At 41.8% G+C, this 25,488-nt stretch overlaps 2 protein-coding genes across 2 annotated transcripts; one reads left to right on the forward strand and one right to left on the reverse strand.

Moving 5' to 3' along the window:
- Positions 1 to 3,811: 3,811 nt before the first annotated feature.
- On the forward strand, positions 3,812 to 12,258 carry chrna4b (cholinergic receptor, nicotinic, alpha 4b). Its single transcript, XM_041945265.1, has 6 exons — positions 3,812 to 3,863; positions 6,514 to 6,665; positions 8,252 to 8,296; positions 8,386 to 8,495; positions 9,932 to 11,369; positions 12,133 to 12,258. The coding sequence occupies exons 1-6, from the start codon at positions 3,812 to 3,814 to the stop codon at positions 12,256 to 12,258; spliced, it is 1,923 nt and encodes a 640-aa protein (XP_041801199.1).
- A 7,558-nt stretch (positions 12,259 to 19,816) lies between these two features.
- zgpat (zinc finger, CCCH-type with G patch domain) lies at positions 19,817 to 25,070 on the reverse strand. Its single transcript, XM_041946312.1, has 7 exons — positions 24,929 to 25,070; positions 23,966 to 24,632; positions 23,516 to 23,649; positions 23,097 to 23,261; positions 22,788 to 22,910; positions 20,910 to 21,321; positions 19,817 to 20,470 (listed from the first exon to the last, which is right to left on the reverse strand). Exons 2-7 carry the CDS (start codon positions 24,574 to 24,576, stop codon positions 20,332 to 20,334), a joined length of 1,584 nt encoding a protein of 527 aa, XP_041802246.1. The 5' UTR covers positions 24,577 to 24,632; positions 24,929 to 25,070; the 3' UTR covers positions 19,817 to 20,331.
- Positions 25,071 to 25,488: the final 418 nt, after the last annotated feature.

Here is a 25,488-nt window from a genome sequence, read left to right on the forward strand (position 1 = left end):
ATCACCTTTCCATAGCATATTTCATGTGTGGGTACGTTGTGTTTTTTACCCTCTTATCTCTCACAACTGCCTCTCTCCTACACTTTCTCCCCACGAGTGTAACGGAGAAAATCTCAAAAATCTGAATAAAGTGTGACACTCAAGACTGAAGTCTAGTTAGTTGTGCAGCTAGTGGGCCTTTTAGCTGACTGAGTGTGGCCTCCTCAAACCAGAGGATTGTTGGGCAACAGAACCGGACTCTGCAGCCTCCCTGTGAACATAGCTAGACCTGGACTGAACACAGCCCCTGAGACTGGTGGAGGCCAGGCAATAATGTGGCATGTGGGGACAGGAAAGTCTGGAGAGGAAGGTCGGGCTTCAGCAGTGTGTGGAACCACAACATTTTCACACCTAAGTCTGTGAATTAAAGGTTCATTTCCTCCAAACCAGAATTGGTGATAGTTGTAATGTTGGAAAAACAAAAGACGGTTTTATGAGTTTTATTTTGTCTGTGGAGTTTAAATGAAGTGTGTTAATTTCAGTCAATTAAATTACTCCTAGTACGGTAAAAGGGAGAAACTTGAATTCAGAAGGTGCACAGTTTTCTGTTTAATAAGGAAAATAGGTATAAGATGTTTCCTTTCTTGACATTTTCTGATTTTATTTTGTTTATTTATTGACTAAAAAGTCAAGGGAGGGAGGGAGGGGTGGCCTGGGCTATACTATACCACCATCGTCTCTTGAGGTAATACCTTTTTGTACCAAAACATAACTTCAGGAGACGTCTCTGCAACACAACATACAAAGACATCTTTGACTTAACGTCAGAACTGCCACTTCTTCACATTCGGTTTGGAACGTTTCAACTAATTTTGGCCATATCTTGCACATCACCACTTTAAAACGACTACTGTACAATGTAAAATTTGAACATTTGGTGGTAGCACCACGAAAGCAACTTTGGCACATGCATGATGCTAACCTCCTCTGACCTGAATGCACAGGTAAATAGGGGGAAAGCAACAAATAGACGGGTCTCATGCCGCCGGGATTGTCTCATTTTACCGCCAACAAAAACACATCGCCTCAGAGCAATATGAAAGCTGCTAAAATCACATAGGATAGGAGTACAACCTTGACAGCAGCCGAACTTAGCCTCAGCAGTGCTTTGAGCTAAATGCTGATGTCAGCTTGATAATGTAATGTTTACCATGTTCCACACCTTAATTTAGTGAGATGAGCATGCTAACATTTGCTTATTCACTCTAAACACAAAGTACAGCTGAGGCTTAACAAAGTTAAGACATGCACGATTTACAGGTCCCTTGCATTGCTGTTTGAAATTCCTCCGCTGTCATTAAGTTCTGGGAGCTTATCTTCATTTTGCCAGTGTAGGCAGTCTTAGAGGGAGAGGGGGGTGTCATTGGTCTTGCATGTACTTTGTCTAATACTTTGATTTATGACTCACTGAAATGTTGATCTGATGATGGCGCGACCTGAAAAATTAAGCAGTCACCAAAGTTATTCCAGTTCATCCTGAGGGGAACATAAATGCCCATACCAAATTCCATGACAATCCATCCAACACTTGTGGAGACTATAAATGTGACCCTTCTGGTGAAAAGCCAGGGGATCTCTGTCCCAATAAATGTAATATTTCACTGGATAAGCTGGGAAAACCTTGACCTGCTGGATGTGCTACATGAAAGGTCAGGGGATTACCAAAGTCAGCATGATTCATCGTTGTGGTCTCATGCATATCTGTACCAAATTCCAATACACTCTCATGAATGTGTGTACTAAACTCCATGACAACTGATCCAATAACTCTTGAGATATTCAGCTGTATTTGAAGGGTTATCAAATGTCACGGCACTGTGCAGTTTGCCCTGTTTTGGTGCCAGAATGTTAAACCCTGGGAACTTTGTAATTTGCATTTGCATTTTGATTATCCTCTGTAAACAAGTTCTAGTGCACAACATTTTAGATATAGGAGCATATGCCCAAATCACAAAGATGGCCAGCCAGTTTCAGCCAGTGTGCTTGATTTATGACCATCTGAAGCAGAGGTCAAAGTGCTTGCTTGGGGATCACCAAATCATTTCCAACATCAGGCCAAGTTGAATTATTAAGGAGGCTGTTGCAAGACATGAATACTGCCACTCCTTATATTCCCTTACCATGCGAAGAGTGCACAGATGGTCCTCTTCATCAGCTGAGGTGGCCACAGAAGGAGCTTATATGTGTCTATATGTGGGCGTGAGATACACTAATGCATGTGTCGGCCACGAGGCTGTAATTGGCCTATTTGTGCACCCTGTCCTTTACTGATAGTGAAATTTCCTCTTCCTGTGGCCCCCTGCTACTGCGCTGTCCCACTTACAAATTCCTCCTGGACTCCTGTCAGCAATCCAACTAAATAATCGGCTATCAAATCTCTGATGGTAAGAACATACATCTGCGCTGTGGCGGCACACCGGTGAGAGGAATCTCTTCATCTGTCAAGTCACCGTTAGTCATCACCAGATCAAGCGAGCTGCGTCTTTGATTAGAAAAAATCAATGTGTACACTGCGGAGGCTTTTCTCTGTGGGCTCATAGTATTGAAAAGAAGCATATCTGACAAAGACATCTACAGCAGCAAAATATATCTCCGCCTGGACCTCTTTTGTTGCACTCTATCATGTAACACAGTCAGAAACAACTGTCGGAAAGTCAAAAGCAGGCTTCTGCCTTAGCCAATCTCAAGTAAACACGACTCTTAAGTCAAGGGTTTTTAAGTGTCTCCGGTTATTCCCTCTCTTTGTGTCATCAAAACATGACATGTTGGCATTTCTGGGGAAGAGTAAAAAGATGTAGGACAACAGTAAACACACCTCAAGCAAATGCAACTGTCTCAATAGATGGCCAGCCTTGGCATTGAGTCTTGCTGACGTATGAAAGCCGTAAGGGAGACTGGCAGTGAAGCACAAAGAGGTTGCAGAGAAGAGAAATCTCCGTCTGTGTGAAAGACATGACGTGGAAAAAAAATGACTGCAGATGAGGGTCAAGGGTGTGAACAAGAGAAAAGAGGTGGTAAGATAAAGAGAGGGGGGATTGGAGTTATGCTCCTGGGAAACAGGACAGGGAGGAGATTGAAGAGTATCCAGGTCTTATGACTCACTGGCACTTTTACAAATCTGGACTTTGAAAGGCGTCTACACACACTCTATAGCATCGCTCACATAGAAACAACTGATCTGCAAAAACACACACAGCACAACAACTCAGCGGATACATTCTGTCTTTCCCTCACACCTAAACAAAAAAGTTCCCTGTTTTTCATGGAAACAAGTGAGGGAGAGACAGAAAACTGGAACAGGGAGAAAAGAAATAAGTGGGAGGGAAGGAGAGAACGCAAAGAGAACTGAGGTGTGTGTGTGTGAGTGTGAGAGACAGAGAGGCAGACAGAGAGAGAGAGAGTTGAGGAGGCGGAGAGATGAGAGGCGAGGGAGGGAGTAACATAGACAGGGAGGGTGGAGAAGAGAGGGATAAGCCACACTTGGATGAAGGATTCCACTGGAGCGAGGAGGGACTTTCAAGTGTTGGATCACCTGAACTACATGTCCGTGGTCCTTGATGCCGACGCTCAGACTGAAGAGACGGACAGATGGAATCGGGAGGAACACGAGGCCCGCGGCTGACACGGACCGACGTGACCTCTCCATCTGGCTGTTTAACCTAATCTGAACCTCCTGAAGCCTTGCTGTTACGGGACGGATGCCTGCGGGGACTGAAATCCGGCAGAAGTTGGGGAGAGTTCACTCATAGAGATGGATACTGCTAAGGGCGCTATGGATATATACAAATATTTAAGCTTACTTTTCTTCACTCTTTGTCCACAAGGTAAATCATTTCCCTTTCTGTCAGTTACAGCTGCTTCATCTCTCTCTCTCTTTCTTTTTTTTTTTTAAATCAACATAAGGGTTTAGGGGAGGGTATTCTATATTTATTGGCAGGTAGAGGAAGGCGTTTTAACTTCTACTCATCAAAAATTCTAATTACTTCTTAAAAATTCATTCTGGGGCAAAAATATTTCAGTGCTCAAGTCAATGAGCACCAACAAAGTTGATGCCTGGGCCAGTCAGCGGCTGAAAAAAGTTTATATATTATTTGGTATTTTATTATGTTTGTCATTAATATATCATTTTGAGACACTGACTACTATTGCAGTGAGAAATGGGTCCAGAGAAAATATTTAAAAAGGCAGCAGAGGGTTTTGCTTTTCTATCAAATAAAGTAGAAGATTGAGCCTCCCTCAGCACTCCAATGACTTTCACACAGTGAAATGAAGTTCCAGTCCTATTATACATTTGAAAGGCTAAGGATTTTTTTCTGAATAATAATTTGGCAAGATGAGTAACACAATCACTGACAAAAAGGCAACCTTCAGAACATAAAAACACATTCAGTCATATTTAATGGTTTCCATTGGATAAGGAGGTAGAAACTCCATCTGTTGCTTAGTGACCTGCTAACAAGCTTTATTTGCTTGGTTCAGGAGCAGGACTCATTTGTACAAACAGTGACATTTGCTGCGAATGCATTATTGGCCTATGTGAGTGCATTGATCAAATGAGGACAGAACTGGGTCCATTAGCTCTGACACATCTAGATTTCTAAGCAGGGTGAAACTGTTTAGCTCGAAACATTACTAGAAAATTGGCCCAATTGTTGCACTGTTATATTGTTCAATTAACTCTTGTGGATGATTAACATAATTCATGTTGTTTTATATTAATTTGTCTGCACGAGTAAATCGTGAGAGCATACTGGTAGAGCAACAGTGAAAAGCATCCAGGAGAACGTCTTAAAGGACAAAGAACCGGACATTCTCACAAAGAAAGGAAAACGAAAGCTGAGGAATTATATCACAGTGAACTGGAATGAAAGGGTTCACTTTGAAGAGAGACTTTTCTCCATTCTAAGTGACCGGTGACATTACAGACTGTTCCAGTGCTATTCCTGGTGTCCTGTAAGGCACACCGTCCAGAAGTAAACTCATCCAACAGTTCCCTGCTGCCTCCTGCACACATTACAGCTCTGACCCACACATTGTCAAAGTCAGGACACCCTGCGAGCTCCCCCACCTAAACCCATTAGTTGCGAGGCTGTTTTAGAATCCACCCGAGCGTTCCTCTTCATTGAATATCAGCTGCATTCAACAGATATCACTCTGTGCGGATGTGATCAAACAATGGTGCCTGTGTCTGTTTCTCTCATCTGAAGCCGTACAGACATTTCAAGGTTGTTTGGTGTCTGGACGTGTCAAACAGATTCAGTTGCGAACAGGAAGACAAGATGTTGGGGAGGGGGGGACTATATCCATTTAATAAGATATTGATCTCAAGCCTTTAAAAATTGAGGATGCCAGTTTTCAGGCAACTGAAGGACAGCCCATCAGCTTTGATTGAGTGGGTAGGAGGACCCGAGAGGAGGGCCAGCAGCACTCCAACAACACCTGTGTGCCTGTTTTAAGAATGCAAGTTAGAACAGCATTTTTAAAAATGTTTTAAAGAGGTAATAGAAAACACATCTCCCTGCACAATTACTATTTTGTATAATACTAAAAGGCAATATACACAATATAATGCTGCACAGAAAAGAGACAGTGACATAAGCAGTAATGCCAGGCATAATGCAATACCAGTGAGGCTGGTGAAACAAAACCGCAGCCTATGATGTATTGCTGTGCCATTGAATTACCGGCACAGATGCACAACGTCCAGAATAGCAAAATGCTTAATTGAATATGAAAAAGGATTGGAATACAAAGGACATTGTACTGTACGAGCCACAGGACGATGCCCGTCTCTTTAATTGTTCCCAGACCTTGTTAGGTCATCCTCAGTGCTATGTGAGCTGATTGTAAAGGGTGCGTGTGTGATTGAGTTGCTCCATTAGACAGAGAGACACCGAGATAGAGGGGCCGAGAGGGGGCGAGGGAGGGATGAGACGTCTCCACAAATCGCTCCATCACCACGTCTGTTCAGAGACACAACGGATGTCCTCAGATTCAGATTCATCCTTCCTCCTTTTGCCTTCTCTCATCTCCTGAAGCCCCACCCCCCCTCCCTCTATGTCTCATCACTCAGATACAGTCTCATGTAACCATATGCCACCTGTATAATAGAGGTCACCCTCCCTTTAGATTACACTCTGTATCTACAACAGTGGATTCTTTACGGTGGCATGGCCACATCAGCTCAATCCATTATAGATGAGGATATTGTAGACAGTAGAAAATATATTGAATATTATTATAATGCATTCCAAGTCATGGTTTCTATTTCCAACATATATGTGCAAAAAGAGAGACAATTCAAACTGGTTATAATGTAGAAGATCACCAGCAAAGTCTGCACAAAACGAGCTGAAAGGAGTAGCAATATTACCTGATGCATGTGCTTCCACTGGATATGCAGATCTAAATGTTTTGTCTTAAACGACTGTTTGTTGTTTAAGCTTTCATTGATCGCTTCTTTTCTCCCCTTAGTTTTTTCCCAAGTTGGACCTCGGGCCCATGCCGAAGAGAGGCTGCTCCAGGATCTGTTCCTGAATTATAATAAGCTCTCCCGGCCTGTGGAAAACACGACAGACACAGTGCTCGTTCACTTTGGACTGTCTATCGCCCAGCTTATTGATGTGGTGAGTAAAGCCTCAACAAAAATTTAACAAGGCTGTGCATTCCTGCGCTGTTGCACAGGCAGTGCTGCTCTTAAACCAGCAATGATTGGTTAGCCAGAGCTGAAGGGGGGGAATTTTTCTCACTGCCAGAAGGGGGAAACAGAAGTCCCACGCTGCAGGTCTAAACACATGTCCTTAAAATTTATATTTTACATGTTTTGGGTTCATAGTGGTGCCCCCTATTTTTGCAATAATATGTTGCAATAATGTTCGTTCTTTGTCTGTAGTTGTTTCCATACGGCCAATTAAATCACGTCATGTTCCTAAGGCAGCTATGTCACCGTTCTATCATAGGCAGATGGTGACACTGATCAGACAGCAGCATGCTACAAAGCACAAGAGCCAGGGACCACCGAGATCAGCTGTCCTGCTAAAGCCTCCTTCTCATCTAGCTAACAGACATGAACAAATGTCTTCTCTTAGCGTATTGAATGAGTGACCACATAAACCTTCACCAGGGCAGAGTGCACCGCTAACGCCAGTTTGATAGTTTGGAAGCCGGCCAGCAGCAGCAGATTAAGCAGCATGAATTTAGCTTCAAACATCACTTTGGCCAGTTTAGGAGCTGGTGTGCTCCTTTAAAGGTGGATTAGTTGTTATGAATTTTAAGTCGTGGTGGTGTTGATTCAATGCAGTCTTTCTCTTTCTGTGTTGTGCATTATGTTCACTATGATCATATCAATAGCAACCAGCTCAAAGCTACTCTAGGCAGGAGAGATAAATTTAAATATACAGATCACTTATCAGCGGAAATTAAACCACAACACAAGAGATTGAATTATTTTCCTAAATTAAATTCAGTTGTCAAGTATGCTAATACTGGCAGTAAATATTCAAAACTGTCTGCAAAACAGTATTTCAGTCTCTGCTGGTTTCAACACAATGATGCTTTTCTCCCTTCTTGTACTTGTGGTATCTGTGCATTCCAGACCCTCTGACGTTGTAATCATACATGCAATTTACACAAATTATGTTGCAGAGTTTCTGTTGACAAATGTTATACCATGTGTAACACCTCACTGCCATCCGGAGCCATGCAAAGTTGCCCAGTGCAGCTTCGAGATTGAATACGTAGAACCTGCATCACTGCGGGGATGATTCACCAGATTTTTGACACACAATTAGGTGACAGTGCTTGCTCCACATGCCTGGCAGTGAGAGTCAGCTCTGGGTGAAGTTGTCTTCTCCTAGCAGCAGTCAGTGTTTTCACTGACTGCTGTGTCTTAGATGTTGCTAGGACAGAGCTGGAGAAAGCATCTTAGCAGCAGTGGCAGCAGAGAAAGAGACACAGTACTGTGAGGGTGTTTTTGCATGAAGCACTGCCTAATATCTTTATTTCCTGGTGTATTACACAACTAATGTGTAAGAGGGAATGCATGCTGATTTGTTCTACAACTAATTTGCGAGTGTATGCAGCAGCTTTGAAATACACGACTAGAAAATGAGACGTTCCCTACCTATGTGATTATGAGGTCCCTGACTGACATACAATTCAAAAAAAGAAGTCTAATGTCACTATATTGTCTCTTCTGTTTACATGAAATAAGGATGAGAAGAACCAGATGATGACCACAAACGTCTGGGTCAAGCAAGTATGTGATGATGCGTGACAAAACACATGCTAAAGATAAAGTCCAATATAAAGCTACAGCACGCAAATGTGATGAATCTTTTCCTACAGGAATGGAATGACTACAAACTCCGCTGGAACCCAGAGGAATATGAAAATGTCACCTCCATCCGTATTCCCTCAGAGATCATCTGGAGGCCCGACATTGTCCTTTACAACAAGTGAGGATCTGTATCTATAGCTTTTATGTAAAGAAACTCCATTCTAGACATTCTAGGATCTTACATGTTGGCAAGAATAATCATGTAGCAACTAATGTTCAGATTTTGATGATTTAAATTCCAACAGATGGCATGACTAGAGGGAAAACGTGAAGATTATGTGGATGTGCCAAGCATCTTATCCTGTGCCAGTTTCATAAAGTAATTTAGCTAAAATACATTTGACCAAGGTCAGCCTTAATGGATGCGGTTACAAACAAAACTTGGTGAATCGTACAATGCAATACATTAGGCTGGGAATTAGGAGATGAAATTTAATTGGACGTGTTTCAGATGGCCTCAGATGAAATGTGTCTGTGAGTGTGTGAGTGCCTCAGGTCGACTTGTATTTCTCTAAATAAGGGAAATCAGCGATATGAAAAACAGCATCACAAACAGGCATGTCAGAATTTGCTGAATACAACTATCAAATTCATATGTCATAGGCATGGCATGTTTATTGTCTAACACATTTATTGCATGTGATATTTCAAAGTCAGAAAAGTTCAATTTAGGTCTGAATCGTTGACAACGCTAAAATATTTGATTTAGATTACTTTTACTGCAACACTGGAGCAGACTGAAGGGCAACATGCATCGGCTGTAATGCCAAGTAATACAGCCGGTGAGTGTGTTTGTGTGTACGTTGTGGTCTTTACTGGGTAAAAACACAGCTTATATTCAGCAACAAGGAAGGATTTCAGAGGGCAGGCAGACATTCAGAGCACATACAGGCAGTACAGAGTGAACTTCAAATTTCACTTTTGTTTCACTGTTTGTCGTTGTGGGAAATTTTGGCACATCCAGTCTGTCATTTGGTTGGTGATGAATGTAAATTTGAGTGTCATCAGTATACATATTTTAACAAATATTGCATCTTTGTAAGTGAGCATGCTAATATAAGCATGTAGAGGTGGAATTCAAAGATTAAAAGTAAAAAAAATTGAATCCTTTTAAATAACTATCAATATAGGCAATACATAAAATGTTTAATCATTAGTCCTTTAGGTACAGTAAGCCAGTCATTTGATTAAAATACTATTAGTTTCTTGCTTGTAGTTTCTCAAAGTCACTGATTGTAGTGAGAACTACTGTATTCATGACATTTAGGTGTTGAGTGTGAAAGTTTATTCTTGACCTGGGGAACAGTAGTTTCAAAAAGAAAATCTTACATCAGCTTTTTCCAGATCTTTTGAACAACTGATCTAACTCAATCTGCTGAAGACGAACTTAAGATGTGGTTGAAAACTGTTAAACCTTAGAGGTCCACTTGAATTTTTGTCGTTGCTCGAGGAAACAGAATTAATGTCTTGAAATATGATTGTTTGATGGGGTGAAAATGTAAAGTACAGAAAGAAGAATGTTCCTCCCTCTTACATCCTGTTCTTTATGTGCAGTGCTGATGGCGACTTCGCAGTAACTCATCTCACGAAGGCACATCTGTTCTATGACGGTCGGATAAAGTGGATGCCACCGGCCATTTACAAATCTTCATGCAGCATCGATGTCACCTTTTTCCCTTTTGACCAACAAAGCTGCAAGATGAAGTTTGGCTCGTGGACCTACGACCGCGCCAAGATCGATCTGATCAGCATGGCCAGCGATGTGGACCAGATGGACTACTGGGAGAGTGGCGAGTGGGTCATTGTCAATGCAGTGGGCAAGTACAATACCAAGAAGTATGAGTGCTGCACAGAGATCTACGCAGACATCACTTACTACTTCATCATCCGGAGGCTTCCATTGTTCTACACCATCAACCTTATCATCCCCTGTCTTCTCATCTCCTGTTTGACTGTGCTGGTGTTTTATTTGCCATCTCAATGCGGAGAGAAGATCACCTTGTGTATCTCGGTGTTGCTGTCCCTGACAGTATTCCTCCTGTTGATCACAGAGATTATACCGTCCACATCGCTGGTGATTCCACTGATTGGTGAATACCTGCTCTTCACTATGGTCTTTGTCACACTCTCCATCATAATTACTGTCTTCGTGTTAAACGTACATCACAGATCACCCCAAACCCACGGCATGCCTCACTGGGTGCGGAGAGTATTCTTGGACATGGTGCCCCGAGTCCTCTTCATGAAACGTCCGCCGGGCACAGCCAAGCAGCACTGCAAGAAGCTTATCGAGATGATGCACCGTCCCACCACCATATCTGCAACAGGCAACTCGCAGACCTTTTGGACAGGGTTAGAGATGGGGTTTAGACAGATGGGCCAGGTCGAGAATACACTTCCAAAGACTCCATCCGACAGTCCAAGCATCCTAGTCTGCTCACCCTCTCCGCCCTCTTCTCCTCTTAAGGACTGCAGTGAGGAAGATCACTCTTTGAAGGCCAACATTTTCTGCCGGTCCTCATCTGGTCAATATTCAGTCCTCTCAGAGAAACAACCGCTACGTGGACACAATTCCGCTGCCTCCTCTTCTTCCCAATTATCCTTACCCCTAACTTTGCCACTGGGACCAATTCGTAGTCTGTCCAGGGAAGAACCCAAGACTCTGGCCCCAAATGGCCGCTCCCTGAGTGCAGAGCAAATGTTTGACCAGCAGAAGGAGCTTCCTCAGAGAGCTGGGCATCTGTGTCGTTCCCGCAGCTTCCAGTACTGCTGTCTGCATGACGAAGGGCCTGGGGTCATTGGGATCACAGGGCTGGTAAAGAAACAAGCCCCCGCAGACCACCAAGCAGAGACCCTTGCAGCCGAGTCCACCAAAGACGCAAGTACCCAACAGGACACTATTGTTCCAACTATTTCTCCAGCCATGCGACGAGCCATAGAGGGGGTTCAGTACATCGCTGATCATCTTAGGGCAGAGGATGCAGATTTTTCAGTGAGTTGACAGAAATGATCTTTGTCTTAAGTAATCAGTAACATTTTGGCGATGACATAGCAGTTACTATATATTTGAAAAAAAATCTCACAGAGCTTCCCACAACCAAAGTGGGGGAAAATGAAATTTTGAGCTGTAATCATCAGTTTGAATTCAACATCTTCAGTGTATAAGTTCAACAGGACATAGAAATGATCATCTGACAGGTTTACTGAGACTTTACCTCATGTAGCCTGTTCATGTGTCATACTGTAGGTCTTTAGTTCTGACAGTATAGAAAAGTTACAAGACTGTTCTTTACTGTTTTGAAATAAATCAGTGAAAATATATTTAATTAGGAAACTGCTAAGCAGCTAACAAGTACAGTACTGATTCAGTGTTAATTGCTGAGTCACCGGAGGAAAAAATGAAGGGTGTCTTTGCGCAATGTGAGAAGTTAAAAAATGTGTACAATTCTAAAATCAGCGGTGGAAGTCCTTGCATTCGTTGACACGAGTCATTGTCAATGCAACAATGCACTTTCTGTCTCTAGCCAGAATCGGCCTGTCTTTGAAACAATGGGACCTCAGTAATTTGACCTTGAATTTTTCATAAGAGAGACAAGCAAGGATTGACTGACATTTAGGAGATAGCTGCCTCATAATGGAAAAATCAGCCATTCGAGAGAAATCAATCAAGGGTGAAGACTGACAGCTGGTAAAAAGAAAGGTGGTGTGGTGTGAAATTTGAAATGTCCCTCTCTGCTGTGTCTCTTATCTGCTAGGTAAAGGAGGACTGGAAGTATGTGGCCATGGTCATTGACAGGATATTCCTCTGGATGTTTGTACTGGTGTGTATACTGGGATCTGTGGGACTCTTTTTGCCTCCTTGGCTGGCTGGAATGATCTAGACACTCACCACTGAGGGAAAGGAAGTCCACGAACACTGACAGGAAGACGTGCTGTCTTATATTGTAAAAAAAAGAGAACGGTTTATCATTTATCTTTTTATTTACTATTTTTCAAAGGCACTACAAGTCACACTCCTTGCTCTCGCCCCGGGTTATCAAAAGGTTACTCACGGAGAGACACGATTAAATATCTATCACTGATTCCAGTGGGAATATAAATTCTTTATGGGGGCAAAAGGCCAACAGCGAAAATATCTTTCTGCACCACGCCATTTTGACATTGAGCTGTATATCTCAAACTGTCACCTTCATGAAAAAAACAGAGAAGAACAGAATTTGACCCATTTACAACAGCAGAAAACAGCACAGAAAGACCAAAAGATATTTATGAGACTGTAAAAGGTTTGATTTAAATGTCAATCTTAACAGTCCTGCTACAATGTCAGTGTTTCTTGACAATACAGTTGACAGTGCAGTGCCCTCACCAAATATTCATAAAATATTCATATTTCTGTGCAACATGATTTGTCAGAATTCAGTGCTAGGAAGGAGTTGTATGTGTGTTCAGGTGTTTTTGGCTCCTGAATGGGTAAGCACACATACACCTCTGTGATTTTCTAATCCCAGCAGTTAAATAAACACATTTATTCAACATTTCTTTCAGCCATTGTCTTTGTTTGTAGGGACTGTAATGTCACTTTCTCCAGTCATTCATAGCCCTTTCTCCCCTCGACCTCAGCCCCTAAAAAGGCAAGGGCACTTTGAATTCTTTCTATTGCTTGATGAATTAGTAGAATAGAAGTGAAATGATTGGCCTGTTTTTCTTTTTTTTTTTGTCAAGCATGATTTTCAATACCAGAATAATTCATTTCAGGAAATGATATTTATAGTTGAAGGTGAATACGAATAAAAAAAACCCCTGCCCTATTAATTATGCAAACATTTGTATTATTGTCTTCGATAAAGAAAACCAGCCTCTACTCTGCGTTTTACACTGTGTGCCACACATTTAGATCTGATAGCAAATGTAATAGCTTTTATTGTGCTAAACAAAAACAAAAAAAGCTATTGTTGATGCACAGAATGAGTTGAAGGTTTCTGGCAGTGGCAGATAGTGGACGGAGTGAAAGTCTGATAATGAACACACTTCTGAATGTTCATCCTCTTCAGTAAAACAAAAGAGAAACACATGTACAGTGATGCCAGTGAAGAAAAGTGACTGTTTATGAGTATAAGATACCAATCACAAAATTACTGTTCAATTCCTTATTTTAAAAAATGTGGCATACCCATTACCATGCAAAGAGAAGTATTATTATTATTAATAATAATAATGAAGGACGTTGATTTTAAGAGGACTTTCTCATTGAATAGCTCAGAATCTTTGTTAATATCACCACATGCTGTTAACTTTGATACTGACTTGTTTTTTGTGGCTTTCCTTTGTGGATCTTTTCAATATCTTTCAGGTTTTACAACTATTAAGCAAAGGTTAATTGTGCTGCAAGATATGGAAACTACTTTGCAGAGGACGATAAGCTGCATGGAATGTGGTATATGAGGTGCATGTGAGGATTTTTTCCTCGATAACTTTCAGGAGGCTGGCCTGGAATGCTCTCTTTTGTTAGCCATGCCAGCAGCGTGGCTAAAGTGATGGTAATGTTGGTCTTTCAGTCAAGCACCTTGGTCCAGACTAAAAAAATCTTAACATCTGAATGAATTGCCGTGAAATTTTGCCAGGTTCCCAGAGGATGAAGCCTAATGACTCTGGTGCTCCCCTGACTTTTCTTTGAGCACCAGGATCAGGTTTTACATTGGAGGGTTTGAGTGACATGCCTTGACAACTATTGGATGGAAACTCATGAAATTTGATACTGACATTTATGTTACCCTCTGTATGAGCTGTAATTCATCTACTGCATCTGACCAAAATTTGAATTTGTTCAATAATTTTGTTTTTTGATCACTTACCTGCAGGACTAATCACATTTTCATCAGCCTCTGTGCAGTAGTCTTTGTAGCCAGTAGCAATTAGAAAATGTACACTAAACAAGCCAACACGGTAAACTAAGATGAAGAACATGATAAACATTATACCTGCTACACATCAGCATGATAAAATTGTTGTTGTGAGCATTTAAGCATGTTGATGACAGCAGTTAGCTGAGGTGACCAAGGCATTTTCTTCAGGATGGGTGACAGTTATTTCAGTGTTTAGCACACCCACCAAGCTCACCTCTTAACACCGTGGACGCAGTGAATGCAGCATTTTTATTGCAGGTTATCTTACAAAGGAAAAAGTTCTCTTTCTCAAGCTCTTTAGACTGACTTTCTTTTCAACATGACAGCTAACCGTTAGCATACCGACGGGTCCTGTCTGAAAGAGCCTCAAGCACAAGCATCATAGCCTCTGAACTGGCCTGTGACTCACTGGCTTGCAACAGCCTTGACAATGACACATTAATTAACTGACACACATGCAGACAAATCAGTGTTGAATTCAGATGTTTGGTACATTGTCCATGTGTTTTTCACTGGGTTACAATGAGTGACAGAGCGTGATGTCTATGTGCTGAACACAAGTATAATAATTATTGTTTTAATTGTGGTGAAAATTGTGCAGTGAATCCTGACAACCAGGACATGTTTTGCAGATCTTTGTCAGGATACTGAACACCCAATTTGAATCTGGGATAATCCCGGACAAAATGGGATGTCTGGTCACTGTAGTTTAGCTCAAAGCACTGCTGTGCAGCCTCACAGACCTGCTAGCATGGCTGTAGACTCTCAGCGTGCTTCCTGGCTCCTGACTAGCTTCCATCCTGCCAGTTATGGGAACCTGAAATAATCTCATCACGCAACTAAACACAGTGGGTTGTTGCTCAACTTAAAATAGAGGAGGTGGTTATCAACATGACACTATTAATCTAACAAGTTTGTCTGACTAATATCATAATGCTGTTTACTGTCCCAGACTTTGAAGCTGATAGTGCTCCAGTACTGTTTCTCTGCAGCGATCGGTCTGTTTTCTGCTGGCGAAGAGGTACTGTTTCCCTCTCTGTCATTTCTTTGGTTGCCATGGCCACACAGCGAACCGTGGCAGAAGGATGGAAAAAGTTTAACCATTTTAAACTCTGAATACAGCAGCACAGAGCTGTACGTGTTCATGAGAGTGGCAGCCGTGCTTCCTCTCCTTGCTTCTGCGCTGCCATTGGTCACGACAGCTCGTCTGTAACTGTTGAAAAAAGTGGAGGGGGCGGTGGCAACTGCTTGCAGTCTAAAAACATTTTAAGTTTTGTTGTATTTCCATCACAAAATCAGGTACAATCAGGTAATGTTTAATTAGCTCTGGTTAGTACGACAACTCTGAGGACTGTTATTTGGCCTCATGTGACTCCAACGACTGTCAGTCAGGAGCACCAAAGAACCAGGTGGTATCAATGACCTTGATAACGACCCCACAGAGGTTAAATACATGGGGACTCCTGACCAATCAGAATGAAGAAGCCCTTTGGACAAGAGGCAAACTTTTCAGGTTTCTACAGCCAAGTCTAGTTGCCCTTGATTCAACCCTCCTTGGATAAATGTTTCTCAGTTACATGAATTCCAAATGACTTTCAGCGGAAAATGAGAAGATAAGAAATTTCCCCAGTCTTTAATTGAAGTGTGTGCATGCACTGTAGTCACAAGATGATGTTTTACTTTTCTTATCTCTTGGGATACATCATCATCAAATTCTACCCAGGTTTCAATGTCCAGTTTTTTGCAAAAAGGTGCACCAGCAACACTAAGAATGCAGCAGGGCTTTGCAGCACCTGAGGAACAAGCTATGATGCAGTCATTTACGTAGCTTCTGTGAATTGTTTGCGTCCACCTAAACCAAAAAATATTAAATTACTGTTTACAGCTAGCCATCACCTCTTTTCTACGTTATTCCTGTTCCCATATATCTGCATCCTGCTACTCTCTCTTAGTAAAACCTCCAATTTGATTAGATTTAAAAGCATGCAACGTTACACCTGAATGCCCAGTGATGACCTCAATTTTGACCTCAACAAACTATTGTATTTCCACTGGCTCAGCAGAAGACCAACCATTGATCATCTTGCAAAAACACAGACAGGAGAAAATGGCAATTAAGCACAATATGGAAACACAGCACTTTAAACAAGGTGAAATAGGCACTTCGCTGTATATTTATTCATTGATTCCAGCACATAATCAGAAGGCTGGATGATAGTCTGAAATACAAAGCAGCACTTTGTTGTAACTCCAAATGAGTTACACAGCTTTAGAAAAAAGTCGAGCTTAAGTTAGTCTTTTGTCTGTATGCAAAGATTCATATATGAACGGATATTAATTTCCATTTGTCCTTCCAGTTTCCTCTGGACACACAATGCCACTCTATATTGTCAATTGAATTCTGAAATGAAATGAGGATGGTCTTTATGAAACTACAAACTAATTTCCATTAAATGATAAGACATGCCTTTCGAGCAGGGATTTCATATGCATAATTTCAGGATTAAATATTTCTTCAAAGGCAAGGTACAAATGTGTACGTCAGATGGTGGAGCGCCATAAAGGTCCTCTGCGTTGGCTGTCTCAAGGAAGCAATGTAAAATGTCACGCAAGTATACAAAATTACTAATTACGACTAAATGTCATGTTATTAAATTTACCTTGAAAAATTGACCTTCAGTGTTATTTTCAATTAAGTGATTGTCCTTGCAGATACATGCCAGGGCAGTGATAATTAATTTAGACAAGGAGAGGTTTTTGAATTTAATAACTGAATTAAGGCAGATGATGAACCTGATGGTAATGCTGCGAGCTGCTTCTTCATAGATTGTTGGGAGACTATCTGCCTGTACCGATATGTATGTATGCACTGTGTGTAGGTATGTTGCATTTAGGTGGCCGTTGTTATATGTTCTAATTTAATATTTATTTATATATACAGAACTTGTAGATATACTGTGTGTATTGAGGATGAGATGTATGTATGACAATAGCTAGCTTAAGCTAATGATAATGCTAAATCTCAATGAGTTGGTAGAAGGTGCGATCGCCAGCTGATTTTTTGAAGTTTCTATCTGATTAATTTTAAAATGCGTAAAAAGAGTTTTGAATAGGGGATATGAGGGGAAAGCACTGTGATACAATGCTAAAAGACTGAGGCTAAAGCTAACAGGTAAAGTAATGGAGCGGCATTGTCGGTGCATCACATTGTAGAGCTATAGTTAGTTCTATGTAACAGTACAGTGTTACAAACCAAAAATGTAATTATAATGTTAATCTTTCCAACAAAACCCACAAAAAGCAGTTATCTAAAACAGACAGAGGACAGAAATAAAAATTCAAGTCGGAGGGTCTGCTGGGGTTGAGGCCAGAGATCAGCCGGGCCAGGGGCAGGGGCCTGTAGCACCTGGGGAGGGGGCTCTACAGCCACTTTTCCCCATCTCTGTTATTTGGCAAACACCATTGAGGGCAACAATTTGATCTATGTGTTCAGATAAAAGTCACATTAGTAGATAGTGGACTCTGTTCGGACCTTTTTTCCCTCACATATTGTGTGAATGTGAGTCAAGACAATATAAAAATCTTTATGAGATTCATTTTGTTACACATTAAAAAGGCAGGGGTGGCATGAAGTAAAGAATGTAAAAATTGCAAATTAGGCACAAAGTACAGCTGAGACTGATAAGAAATGTCTTTTGTTTTGCTGGTATTTGATAAGAAACTGAAGTATTGGACAAATTGAAATTCTGACATGATGATGAAAAAGAAACGAGATCACCAAGGTTTTTACAATTCATCCAAAGGAGGACATGAATGCGTCCATCCAACAGCTTTATGTTTACAGATTCTGTGATACTTCACAGGATATGTGAGAACTTTGACCTGCTGGAGACACTGAAGGAAGAGTCAGGGGATCACCAGAGTCATTCGGCTTCATCTGCTGGGGAACATGAATGTTTCTACGAAATGTCATGGCAATTCATTCAACATTTGTTGAGATCATTGTGTACTGGCTGACCGACCAACATTGCCTTAGCCATACTGTTCAAGTGGCTAAAAATGGATGAAACTGTAACAGCTACTGAGCTGGCATGTTAACAGATTCATCTCCATGACAACTGAGAAGAATGTCCAACCAAAGCGGACCGTACGATACCGCTCAGAGGTGGATCATGAGTTGTAATGGTTTTGTCAAACTATTTCATTTTGTCCACAACAGAGCAACGAGTGGAAAAGGTGAAGGGGTTCTCAACTTTCTGAACTAATGAACTAAAATTTGTCATGATGGCTGTCAAACAGATAAAAATTGTGAATTAAATACATACATTTTTCTTAGCAATTAGAGCGGAAAATTGTATCTATATCAGATTCATGCTGCTCTGCACATTCATAGGCCAACCCCAGTATCCTGGCAGCCTTCAGCTGAACAGCTTAGTGTGAATTCCTAAGTAAAACATCTGTCAAGGTGGCCGTCCAATCAATTTTCCCATCACATCTCCTTAATCACTTAATCCCGGCTCTGATAGGTGCCGATTAGCAGCCAAAACTCCCCTAATAGGCCAGCCTGAATCTATACACGAGACAGACGTCTGCAGGAGTGTGCAGCGCATACAGACGGCCAAGACACACCTAGACCTGAGCGCACACACACACACACACACACGCACAGAGACCCTCAGAGACCCGAGGCTCATAAATGGGGTAAAGCGTGAAGCACAGACCCTCGCGGGATCCCATTAAATCAACACACACACTGCATTTTGCCATTTTACCTCGACGATCAGCAAATTCGGTGTGATCCCTCCAGTCACCAACAATCTAAAAGCGCTGCCACTCAACAGATCAGAGCGCGAGCGGGGGGCGGGGGGGGGCTTCCCTCAGGGTACCCACTCAAGGCTTCATGAGCTCTGCATGTGCAGCTGCCCTCTGCTTCACCACAGTCCATCCAGACACTTCAGGGATGGCTTATGAAGTGCGCTGTATCTCCCTACTGCCCTTATTGCTTTATCGTGAATATTTACCATGTCCTTCCCCTTCGGGACACACACAATCGCTGTGACTTGCTGACAGTCACCAGTTTTCTACTTGATTCTTCATGGATTCAGGGTCTCACTAAACCTCAGCATATTTCAGCTGGTTTGATTCTTCTGAAAAGTATTCATTCAAAAAGTGGAACACAAGCAGTTTTCTGTTTTTGTGTTGTTGTTGTTGTCATGTTGTATCACATTCAGATTAGAAATTGCTAATATAAGGAAAGCATAAAAGAGTGAAGACCGCTGCAGCTACCTAACATCAGTTAGATGTAACATGAGTTTCAAACACACCCACCGCCTACAGGCTATGTGTGTCCAATCTACAAGCAGACGAGCTGCTCTCCAAATTCATTATTTAATACAGAGGTTACAATCGTAGCTTCAAAGACTACCGTATGAGCCGGTAAGAGGCGTGGGCAAATGTAGGGGCTTCGCTTCTAAACTCTGTAAAGGTCTCCCAACTCCTGAGGATGTAATTTTAAAATCAGACAGAAATCCGAGTCAAGGAATACTGAGGCAGCCTCTGGCCAGAATAACTGAAGACTCCTGCAGAGGAGTGCTGTGTAACAAAGAGCACATTAAAGATTCTGTGGTAGAGAAACATTTCTTTACACTGGAGTTTAGCTGTGGAAACGTGTGTGTTGGAAAAGACGGGGAAATGCACAGTAGTAAAAACAGGGATTTTAGTGCTGATAAAGACAAATACGCTGAGACAAAATTTTCCTCGCAAATAAAATGTTGTTTGTAACATCATTGTGAAACATAACAATTGGAAAGCAAACAGCTGTTACCACAAAATAAACTGCTCGGTTCTTGGAAACAAAATGAGAAGCAGAAATGATCTTCAGCAAATGATCCGTTCTGCATTAAGTGGGCCCCACCGCCAGCACAAATCTATGATGCTAAAAAATGTCTTTAAAAACCAGTGTAGCAAATAACTGACAACAGGCAAGGGACAAAAGTTCACTTCAGGTAAGCAGTGCTTCCTTTATCCTCCGAGTCTTTGAGGGAACTGAGCTCAGAACTCAGTCATCTTCTTGTGTGTGTCAGCCTTCCTGTGCTCTCTCTGGATGGACAGCTCCTGGGCTTTCTGCTGGGCCAGCAGCCGGCGGGCCGCTGACAGCTTCTCTTCCAGCTGCTTCACTCTGGATGCATCCCTTCGCACACACAAACAACAAATAGATTGGGGGAGAGACGGGGAACAAGTTGGTTTTTAGCTGCACTTTTCCAGAATGAGCTGGCCACAGAAACGAGCGTCTAACCTTGAATCTTTACGCCTTGTTTACAATTTTTATACAAGCCTTCTTATATACTAATTCAGATTAATTACCACTAAAATTGACAGGGGCTTCATACCTACTAGCTTGTATTTTACAATTAATTATAGCTGTGTAAGCAGTGCATTTACGTTTGTATGTGTAAGTAGCAGTTGTGCTATGATTGCTGATCATCAGGACACTGCCTGTACTCTCCACAGAGGAGATAACAGGGAGCTGAGGTTCCACTGGAATTAGCTGATCTTCACAAAAGCCTGATTAAACATATATATAGAAATGTGCCAATACATCAACAACGAGGACAGGACTCAGTACTGACCTTCCTGTTTGTCTGCCGAGTGACTCACTCAGTTTCTGGATTTCCCTCTCAGTCTGGGACACCCTCTCAGCAGCCTGGAACAGCTTTACATTCAGACTCCTCTTGGTGCCTTTTCCTCCCCTGTAAGCCTCCAAGCCAGCTGCTGCTGAAGGCGCAGCAGCACCCCCCTCAGCAGGATCGGTGCCCTTGCCTCCCAACTTGTGGTTGAGAAAGTCAAAGACGGTATGGCGCCCTCCGGTGGCGCTCTTAGGCTTTCTGCGTCTCTTTGGCCGGCCTGTCTGGGTGCCATCCTTAGCGGCCTTGCTCTGGGTGCGTCTCTGGGTGAGCTCGGCACACTGGTCCAGAGACTTACCTTTGGGTAGGACCACTGCCATGACGGGCTCTACTCGACCCTCCTGCATCTTTCCCAAGCCTGAGAAAACAAAAGTGTCTCAGTGAGGAAGAGGAACACTTTCCATTTTATTTTGGACATCTATTGTATATACAGCGAAAAGCAAGAAGCTGAGAAAATGTTAAATGCATTCTGTCATTCCAACACATTTTTATATGTAGATCATTTACTGTGAATCAGAATCAGTTACCCAAAAGTTCAATTACAGTGCCTACATATTCCCTACATCTTCGTCAATCGTAGTGTATAATTACAAGCAAGACCATATTCTCAAAAATCTGATTCATTCTCTGTAATTTTACTTTAACATTGTGGTACATGTCTGCATGTTTTGTTGTTAATCATGATTTCTGTGTTTAATCACACAGCATGTTCATGATTTCATTCTCCCTCCTAATAAAACAAAGTGTGTATAAGTTTTATGGACATAAGACATGTGATACACTCTGCAATGTCTAACTTTAGTGTCTTGTTAATCATCTTATTGCTTCAGTGAATTAACTGATTTTTATTGTATCTTTTGTGATCCATCGATTGAAAGTTTGTGCACGACTCATTTGATTACATTTGTATGTCTGTTAATGTTTATTTTCCATGTCATAAGGATTTCATAGCATATATGAATGCCTCAGTTAGCCCTGGTGAGGTTAAAACTGAGGCCTTCATGCTATGAGATGACAATACAACTGATGTAATGTGTTAGAAATCTTTTAAATATGTCACACCGCAGGGATGTCAAAGTCAAATACACAGAGGGCCAAAGAAACAGATTTGCTACAAGCCGAGGGCCGGACTGGTTCAATGTTAATTAAAACATATTTTAATGATTGCACATAGCCTATTTAACTAAGATCAAACACAATGTATATTATTTAATGATTAAATGAACAATCCAATATTCTTTCATGGCTCTGTCAGTAATTTCAAGTGTAAACATTTTTCAACAGGCACACAGACAAAAACACACTTCCTTCAAAGAAAAAAAGTCCTGTGCATTAAATGAATAAAGCAATATTTTCTTATGGCTCTGTCAGTAATTAAGGGAAAACATTTTCAACAGGCAAGTTGAGTTCAACTGAAAAATAAATCTAAATAAATAAAATAAATTAAAATACAAAAATCTACACAGACAAAACAATACTTTCCTTTTTGGGGAGTGGGTAACTGAAAGTTAACATCTGTTCTGGCTGCTGATGAATAATGAAGCCGAGGCCCGTTTGCCGCGCTGCAGTGAGTTCGCGGGCCACTGTTGCATTGTGGGGAATGTAGTATTGGTGCGTGCAAAACACCAGCGGGCGGCTGCAGCCAGTTCTAATACTAATCACATATAATCCGGGGGGCCGCATATAAATCATTTGTGGGCCGCATCCGGCCCGCGGGCCTTGACTTTGACATATGTGCTATAGAGTGTAGTGTCGTGTATAGCTCATTTTGGTTAAAAAAATACATCAGACCCTACAATGCGCTTAATGTGCACTTGCACTTACCTTTCCCATATTCATAACCCATTTTGAGCATAAGCTTGGATCCGATGCCTCTGGTATGTGCCTCCCAGCCACCAAAACTTGCATTGTTTAATGTTTCTGTGGGTTCTTCAGCAGAGTCCATAACTTTTGGGTAACAAATGAAAATCAAAGAAGAAACAGTTACTTAATGAGAGAGAAATGGCATCAAACAGCTTTCAAACTAATTAAAATGTTCAAATTTTTATTGGCATGTAGAATTTAATACAAGGCCATTAGGGGGCTCATACTTTGCCTCCACAGTTCTATGACAATACACATATCCAGGCACACCTTTTGCATAAGCCACATCATCTCCATCTCTGGTGTCGTCCAGGTCGGAGTCAGAGGAGAGGGAGTCGTCTTCCCTTAAAGGCGGGATAATGCAGTCGGCCTCGACCACAACATCTTTTAGCAGCAGCGAGTCAAACTTCACAGTGTAGAAACCGCTGTCGATTTCTACATTGAGAGGAAACATCTGAGTTAGCAAAACATTTAAAGTAACTGGATGTATTTCATGTGCCATTGTTTTGATTGTTTTGTTACATTGTGCATTACTTGTTGTAGATTTTCAGGAACTGTATCTACCGTGTTACATTTTTTGACAAGGTGACACTACTTCAGTTGAATCAACCTTAATGTGAATTCAGTGCCAATTCTGGCAGTGTTTACTGTAGAACACATGGTCAAAACTGGCCCTGTCAACACACTACCTTTGATTTTGGCTGGGTACCAGATGCCATCCTCATGTCGAGCCAAGCAGGACGAGCCCTCTTCAAGATTACTGAGGTCACACTCAAGGAACTGTCTGAGCTCCGACACGTACACCACTTCACCGTGGGAAAACCTTCGACAAAAAGAGAAAAAAGACAAACACTCTGTGTAGCACACAGTAAATACTCAAGGGGTTCAAGCATATGGCTTACTGACGTTCACACTGTACTAGAAAACACATCCACTGTCATTTATTTGTATCAGAGTCGAATCCTCAGAAATAGCATTTAGATGCAGTCATGGGACACCAGACCTCTCCACTCTGACCCTGATTGGGAATTCTTTCAGGATGACCAGACACCTGCGGGATGGTGTATCTGCTCTTACAAGAAAGGCGGATATGAGCAAGTTAAAACACAACAACCCAAAACCAAACAGTGGTACTTTACCTGCAATTATCCGGGAAGCGGCATTTGTCCTCTAGGTAGAACGGACAGGGTTTCATAGACTTCTGGGTGGGGTAGACATACAGCACTCGTACTTGCGCCTCTTCTCCATCTGGCGGTTCTGCCCCCACCACCATGGCATTGTGATACTCCAGAGTCCCCCATTTTGTCCGGTAGGGCGCTCTTACTTTGGTACCACTGAGTGCATCTTCTTCCTCTTCGTCCTCCTCCTCCTCTTCACCATCCTCTACCACACCTTCCTCCTCCTTGTCCCTCTCTCTGGTATCAGAGCTGCTGCCTGAAGACTCTCCGAGTTCAGAGTAGAAAGCAGCAAACTCAGAGGCTAAACTGACGTTTTTACTATTTGTGTCAGCTTCTGCCTCCGAGGTGTTTGACTGTAGTCCATTACTGTCCTCGAGGCTGGCCAGAAGCCGACTCTTTTTGACAGACACCAGGCTGGCCTCTGTGAGCTCTATCAGCTGACAAAGGTCATCTTTCAGTTTGAGCAGGTCTGACTGCTGGGAGGGGTCCAGGCCAGCTGACAGGGCTGTCTCCACCTGCTGCAACTGGGCACCGTAGGTGGAGATGGCTGCCTCGAGGGTCTCTTCATCCATACCGACACTTGGCACAGGTCAGGACAGGAATGGACAGCATCAAGCCCCCAAGACACCTGAGGAAACACAAGATGGTTGATTTAAAGTGGACTCAAGTGAACAGATCTCGCCACGTTGGACTTCTGCCATTGTGTCTGTCTCAACACACGAGAATAAAATTTGTCCTTTCCTGTTCATTAAAGTCAAATTTTAGTTGCCATCTAATTAAAGCAAACTAACTTAGCTTTTGTAAGATTTAACCATATCTTATATATAAATCACTAACCGAGCTATATATCAGTGCTGGTTCAAGCTAAATGTTAGCCGTTTCTAAGCTAACTTTTACATCTGATTATAATAACACTTGCATTACCTTCGTAATTAGACTAGTTGATCCACTGCACTGACGGAAAAAGTGACAGCCATGCAAAGATGCTATGTTAAGAAAACAAGTAAGTTAAATAGCTAAATTCACATACTGAGACAGCACAATCACAACATAAACCGGTTCAACGTCAAGCTAGCTGTAGTAAATAAAAGGTAGACGAATTTCTTTTCTTTCAAAATAAATCATATGTCAGAAGACAAATTGACGACGATCATAATATAGTTATAGACGATTGTACTGCTAACCACCATCGTCAGTGCAAACTTAGAAATGCATCTTGCTTGTGTTAAACCAGGGTCACATGTGATACTAGAGTATTCTTTTTCATAAAACTATTATTCATATGCTATCTTTTTTGAACAAAGAAGTTTCGATAAATAATAATCTAGTATCAACAACCACTAAGATACCAAATTCAATTCGATGATACTTAATTGAAAGAACAAAAAAGAAGGACAAAATTCACACATCTATACGATAAAGGCGTTGTGTATTATACATTTTTATATCTTTTTGTTTGTCACAGTAAAACTTTCCGTGCTTTT

The sequence above is a fragment of the Chelmon rostratus genome, chromosome 10, assembly GCF_017976325.1.
Source record: "Chelmon rostratus isolate fCheRos1 chromosome 10, fCheRos1.pri, whole genome shotgun sequence".
Lineage (NCBI taxonomy): Eukaryota > Metazoa > Chordata > Actinopteri > Chaetodontiformes > Chaetodontidae > Chelmon > Chelmon rostratus.